Source organism: Enhydra lutris, unplaced genomic scaffold (genome assembly GCF_002288905.1).
Source record: "Enhydra lutris kenyoni isolate GAN:26980312 unplaced genomic scaffold, ASM228890v2 scaffoldscaffold35, whole genome shotgun sequence".
Taxonomy (NCBI): domain Eukaryota; kingdom Metazoa; phylum Chordata; class Mammalia; order Carnivora; family Mustelidae; genus Enhydra; species Enhydra lutris.
In genome coordinates this window covers 21,336,545-21,343,428 of record NW_019154119.1, presented here as the reverse complement: position 1 = coordinate 21,343,428, position 6,884 = coordinate 21,336,545, and the positions used below count along the sequence as shown (strand labels likewise).

Here is a 6,884-nt window from a genome sequence, read left to right as displayed (position 1 = left end):
CACGAGCTCACGTGCACACGGGCAACCACACACGCAAGCACACACACACCCGCACGAGCTCACGTGCACACGGGCAACCACACACGCAAGCACACACACACCCTCACGAGCTCATATTTACACAGGCAATCACACACGCAAGTGCGCACTTACACAAATACACGCACACAAGACTGCACACAGCCTCGTGAGCTCACTTACACACAGGCAATCACACACAGAAGCACGCACTTACACAAACACACGCGTGCCTCACTGGGATGAAAGCTAGCTTATACCAGGCACACCGGCCCGGAACGGGCCTCTCACCTGCTCTAGCGCAAGTGCCCAGCATGCGGTAAGCAGCACGTGACCTGTCAGGAGTGACAACTGCTCTCGGGCAGCGTCTGCCCCACCTACTGAGCTAGTGTCCTCCCCACCCACAGCACCATCCCCACCGTGTGAGCACCACAGACGGAGCGAGCCCGCGCCCTGCCAATGGGCACAAGGGCGGTTTCCCGCTCCGCAGCACAGCCAGCAAAGCCGCAGGAACCTCTGTGCTCACTGTTTGCATCCATGTACCGGCACAATCGCAGGAGAACACAGAAGGCGATGTTTTTCTCCTTTCCTATGTTTATAAATCACAAACATTCGGGTTTGGAATCGGTATTTCTTAGGAAAAATAAAACCGGGTGGGTTGAATGATTCACAGCAGCACAAACTAAGCCGGTCTGTGTCTTTCCAAACAGGACAGGTGTGAGCAAAATAGGCTGCAAGCCACCCCCAGCCCCGCAGTGTGCAGGAGGCCCCTACCAGTGGGAGTGCTGCTCCAGGGTCTTCACGGGCTCAGTGACGTTTCGGGTGTCCCAGAACTTCACCTTGCAGTCGTCCCCGCAGCTGGCTAGGTAGTACTGCTTGTTGGGGTTGAAGTCCAGGTCGCGCACCAGCTGCCCGTGGGCGTTCTCAATGCAGTATATCTGGCTGTGAGACAGCGAGGGGGGCACACGGGACAGGAAGTGCGTCATGGGGACCCCACACTGCAGACTGGCCCCGCCTCCTGCTCCCCATCGAGTGCCAGCCTTGGGGGACCGCTCGGCCCACCACAGCCGTGCAGGCTGGGGTTCCCTTAAGTGACGGGGCCGGCTTGGGTTCCAGGAGGCCTGGTGACCCTCCCCCTCAGTGCCTCTCTCAGGGGTACCCAGCCAAGGCTTCTCTGGGAGCACATCTGTGAATCCCAGAAGCCGTGGGGTGATGCCAGCTCCTGGCTGTCCCAAGTGTGACCTGGCCCCTGGAGAAGACATTAAGTTAGCAGGACTGTGACAGTGCGAGGAGTGGGGACAGCCACAGGAGTGCTGACTGAGTCCCAGAAGGACATGGACAGAGGAAAGCAAACGGCTGGCAGCAGGCTGGTGGTACAGTGCTGGTGGTGTTGGGGGACACAGACAGAGGGAAGGATGAAAACACTGGAAAAGCAAGAAAAAGCAATGAAGGGACAGTGTGGGTCAGGGCTGGGCCGTCTGTCCACTCAGCACTTCATGGAGTATCTCCACCATGGCCCGTGCCCCGGGAGACCGGGGGTATTACAGTCACACGGCTGTTTACAGTGTATGCACGCCCATATGCACACGGCACACACACGCATGGACACACACACACACGTGCACATGAGGCATATGCACAGGCATGTACGTGTCCAGTCATGTCCATACATACACGTACACACCTGACCTCCACGCTCCAAGCGGCTCCTCCACGGGTGTGAAATGAGAACATTCCGTCAGTCAAACCCTTCTGATGTCAGAAACCCAAAAGGGGGGGCGGGGCACAGGTCATCAGGGAGGCTGGACAAGGGTTGGAACCAAAGTCCTGCACCCGGTCAGGAGGGGGTGAGGCACTGCTGACCATGTTGCTCTGTGCATTTTCTCCCCCGGGTGTGACTCAGTTTCTCCAGCAAGCCCTCCCACTTCCCAGGCCTCCAGCTGCAGCCCGGTGGGCCAGCAGGCAGCCCGGCTTCCTGTAATCCCCTTGCACATCCCAGAGCCATGCCAAGTGCGCGCCCCTCCGCCCTCGAGGTGGGTAAACTCACTCCCTTCCATCTTCTCCCACGCCACACTTCCTGACCCTAAACCACTTTTTTATCTTGAAATGATTTTTACATCCCGCGCTTTTCCAATATCCTCAGATCTTTTCCTAAAAGAAGATTCCCAAAACCCGGAAGACCTTCCAAGGGAAACTGGCAGCTGCACAACACAGAATCCTGGCAGGCGGGGGGTGCGAGGCGGACAGTCCCACATGCATGGAGCACTGGCCCAGGGTGCTCTGAGCGCCCTGGGGGTCAGTGATGTCAACGCAAAAGCACAACGTGTCCCAGAAGAAGCATCCAAAGCACCTTGGCTAAATAAAACCAAAGCCCTTCACAAAAGGAGAAGCAATCATCAGCGAGGACCCCGCCTAGGGGCAGGGCCAGGGGGACGGGGCGCCGCCGCCCAGAGCACATCTGCTCTCCTTGTGGGGGGCGTGTAACGTCCTGCGTTGGGTACAGAACCTCCTCATGTCCTTTAAAGAACAAGGTGTGCACAGGGACTGATGGCCTGGGACCCGTACAAACGGCTCTCCCGCGGCACGCTCCTTGGGCCGGTGCCCTTGGCTCTCCGCTTCGGCAGTGAACCCCCTCGAGCAGACCCACGTGCCCTGAGGAAGTGGCAATGATTATTTATGGCCTCTGAGTTTTCGGAGAGGCCGTGGACCTAAATTTAAAGCTATGCCCGCCCCCCCCGAGGGCAGCACCCGTGACTCGGAGACGCGCGTCTCCACAGCCTGGTGATAAATGACTACGTGCTCAGGGCTAAACTGTGTCTTAACAGCGGCTGCTCGGCTCCCGTTGCCACGGCAACAGATGTGCACACCATCACTCCTTTGCCTATCAAACCACACCTGGAACAGAAAAATCGCTCTTATTTGTTCCATTAGAACTGCCGGCTGCAGTGCATGATGACTTTACGAGACAAACCGTGCTTCCCCGAGAGGTGTGGCCCTTAAAGGCACAGCGAGGGTCACAGGCCTCACCTGGGGCCGCGCCTGCCCACCTGTGCTCGCCAGTCACAGGGACCGACAAGCCGGCGGTCCCCCTCTCCTTGCTGAGATGTTTCAAATCCCAATCCTGATTTTCACTACAGCAGCCACCATTCACTCCAGGGACAGCCACACAAGACTGTAAACGGGCGGGGGAGGAACACTGGGCGCCCACGGGGCTGCTGGCTCAGGCCGGGGCCGAGACACAAAACGGGACGTACGCCTCCTGCAAAAATCCAGACGCAGCCCGACAACCGGGTGCCCCCGGGCACGTGTGACCTGGAACCGCCCCTCGTGGACGGAGAGGGGTGTCTGCAGGGTCGCGCCATCGCTGACCTCATGCTCCGCGTGTCCCACCCTCGGATGGTCGTGTCGTTCGCGGTGGCCACCTGGGTGCCGGTGTGGTGAGGGCTCCACCGTCCGGAGGTAAACTTCAGCTGTCCCTTCCCCTCCAGGGACGCCGAGCTGGCCAGCTGCGAATTGGCGGAGTTCCAGAAGAGGGAAGAAGGAAAAACCAGGAATGTAAACTTTTTCTCTGAAAACGTAAGAGGACATCCTATATTCACAGGATATTACCGAAAATAATTACTGAAAATAATTAGGAAGCTCTGTCTTTGTTTCTTTGCCTTTATTTGCACCTTACTTGGGAAAAACCCATCAAACTGAGCAAAAACAGAAAGCATATGAATAGGCCCTGTACGGACCTGGGCTTGCTAGGTAGGCTGCGCCCCGATCATGGGCTCCAACCAGAAGGTGGCACCACCTGGCACCTCGCACACCTGGCTTCACCAAACCCGCACTCAGACCGGGTGGTGCGCCTGTCCCAGACACGCGTGCCGGTCAGACGCCAGTCTCAGGGCACACGCCTCGACCCGTGGTGCCCGGTTGGACGCCGGTCTCGGGACACGCGCCTCGCACTCGCAGGCCTCCAGGCTCTTTCTCCAAAGGTTTGACCAAGGCCTTGTGAGGCCCACCGGGGCTGTCTCTGGGCCAGCACCCCCGTGTCCTGAGAGACAAGGGGCTCCTGGTCATGAGCAGGAAGAAGAGCTTCGCACCATGCGTGTCCCTGCCCACAGGCCCACGTGGCCCTTGATGGACGATGTTTCCCACTGGCCACATCATTCTTCCAATCTGGGGTTGGACTCTCTGCCCACACAGTGACTTCTATAGGCAGGGAGAGGCGTCCGCAGAGCTCTGGGCCACCCGTCCCCTGGGCGCAGCACCCCATCCTGTTACCTTGAACGCCAGCCTCATTCTTTGGAGGAGCCCTGGGCGGGGACTGAGGGAGGTCTGGCGGAGTCGCGGGGGACAGGGAGCGTCCCTGTGACTGTCCTGGGCCCCGCGGCCCATCTCGGTGCTCATCGGGGACCCTGCAGCACGGGGTCAGGGCGAGCCCCCAGACTTGACATGGACAGGCCTAGGGCGGCCCCACAGAGTCCACGGGCAGTGCGAGGGGATTCAATGAGAGCCGTAAGGGAGCGCACCGCCTCCTCTCTGGGGAGACTGGCAGATGTACGAAATGTGATGGGGGACACATCTGTTGAGATGGACTTCTCCATGGGACCCCCTCATTCCAGCACGCCCTGCAGCGATGGCCACCCACCCAGGACACACTCCCCTACCCCACCCCCCTCCTCGGCAAGGTTTCCTGGCTCATCTTATCCCAGAAAACCCTTCTCCAAAAACACACCGTTTTCCTGCCTTCCTGACGTGGCATATGACGCAGGGAGCAGCCATCCCCGAGGAGGCCGGGGGCGTGCTGAGCGTGCAGAAAGTCAGAAATGAAGGGACAGCGGCTGGGGTCAGAGGCAGAGGTCAGACACACAACCCAAGCAGAGAACACAGAGCCTGGCCAGGCTCGGGACAGCCGCATCAAGTGCCAAAGCCACCGGTGCCCGTGACTACCAGGCCGACATGGGCTCCAGGAGGTCGTGGAGACCACAGAGAGCCACCAAGGGCAGCAGCGTGGGGCAGACCTGCAGCACTGGGCCTGAGGCCAGTCCTGTAGTGGTGGTAAGAGCTGAGGACGGTGAGCAGTCATGGGGCAGAGTGTCTGGGGGAAGAATAAAGGGGGCTACCAGGGAGCCAGGACCCCACAGGCTCTCAGGGCGATGTCAGGAACCACCAGGCCCCCTACATCTCCCTCCTGTACCTGCCACACCCACTCGGGGCTTCTCTGGCTCCCCCCCGACCAGCGTCCTCATGGCCCCCAGGCAGGGGTAGGGGCGCCAGGCCATGACACCCCACACGGACACCCACAGAAGACGGAGCTGACCCCAAGACTCATCACAAAATTCCCAGGGAGGGCTGGCCTGGCTCAGCCTGTCAAGTGCCACGAGGGCCAGTCGACAGCAGCCAGCAGCGGGGGGTGACGCAAAGGGGCAAACTGCCCAGTAACCACGCCAGGAGCAACAGACGAAGGACGCAGCTCTACCCACTCTTCCCCTCCAACTCTCCCAGTGACCCGCCACCAGGGCCCCTGGGGAGCGCGAGGCATGAGGGTCCGTGGCGGGCAGTCTCACACAGAGCCCACAGGGGACCCACCACACCAGAGCCGCCACCACCAAGCCACAGAGGAAAGAGAACTGCCAACAGGAAACTCGTGACGGGGACCCAGACCCTGGGCCACGTGAGGACGGTGAGCAGGAGCGATCAGGCAGGAGGCGGAGAGAAACTGTCCCGGAGCAGCGACGGGCATGCTTTCCAGAGAAGCAACATGACCTCGGATGCTAAAAATGGCTCCAAAATGTAAGTTAGAGACACACGGTGAGCTCATACTTGGCTTGACTATTCTCGCTCGTTTAACCTCCACGTGCACGGTATCAGCTAAGAAATCGTTTCATAGTCTCCCATTATGGCAAAAAAATTAAGTCAAACAAAATTCCTACAGGTGCGATTTCAGTTTTCTGAAGATGGAATTAAGTAAGTTCCTTTCACAGGGACTGTGAAAGGGCTGGGTATATCTTCTAACTAATCAGCACTCAGTGCTCTAATTAATCTTCTATTACACATACTGATTCATCATCAAACTCTTCAGAAGACACGTCACGTAACTTCAATGGAGCGACTGTTCTGCGAGGCCACCATGGGGAAGTGTCATGGCGTGGCCCCCAACGGGGAAGACCTGTGAGCCTCGTCCCCCAGCTGTCAGCACTCGCATCACTGCTGACCCATCAGGACTCCCCAAAGACAAGCATGTCTCCTTCTAGAGCCCACGCCACAAGAACAGTCCCCCAGACACCGGCTGGTGGAAGCGAGTTAGGGACAAATGAACCCACTGACCAACCAGCAAGCAGCCGTGCACCCATCAGCAAGTGCATTGAGGGGCCCCCCCGCCACACTGAGCACAGCGGAGGGACGGGTTGGTGGGGGGTCGGTGGCCTGGCCCACATCTCACCCAGCGCAAGAGGCAGCATTCAACTCCGCTGGTGACGCCAACGGGTCATCAGCTACTGTTGTCCTGTCCCGGCGGAATCACTGTGGGCACAGGACATACACACTAACACACCCATTTCACAGAGGAGAACGGCAAGGCACAGACTTAAAAACTGCACATCAACAGCAGCCAACCCACAGCGGGCCACGGTGTGAGAGAACAAGGGGGTCCAGACACTCCAGAGAAAACAGAGCCAGGTGGGCTGGAGCAGCCGGACAAAGGGATCATCAAGTTTCAGGACCCAGGACAGCCTCTGGGGCTGCAGAGAACCTGAATCAGCAGAAGACAGCGCGGAGGGGTTCCCACCTGAACAAAGCAGAGCCGGAAAACAACCGCGCTGGGCAGGGGTGGTGCTGGCAGCAGACCAACAAGACCGCAAGGCGATGCAGGCCGAGAC

General features: G+C 59.0%; 1 protein-coding gene across 2 annotated transcripts in view; it reads right to left on the bottom strand.

Annotated features, from left to right (window-relative positions):
* Nucleotides 1-6,884, bottom strand: part of LOC111154170 (EARP complex and GARP complex interacting protein 1) — a 128,604-nt gene that overhangs the window by 3,575 nt on the left and 118,145 nt on the right. For both annotated transcript variants that reach the window (XM_022513599.1, XM_022513600.1), the window contains 2 exons: nt 3,388-3,524; nt 793-960 (listed from right to left, as the gene is read on the bottom strand). In XM_022513599.1, the coding sequence (XP_022369307.1) occupies nt 793-960; nt 3,388-3,524 (305 nt within the window). The remainder of the gene's footprint in view (nt 1-792; nt 961-3,387; nt 3,525-6,884) is intronic.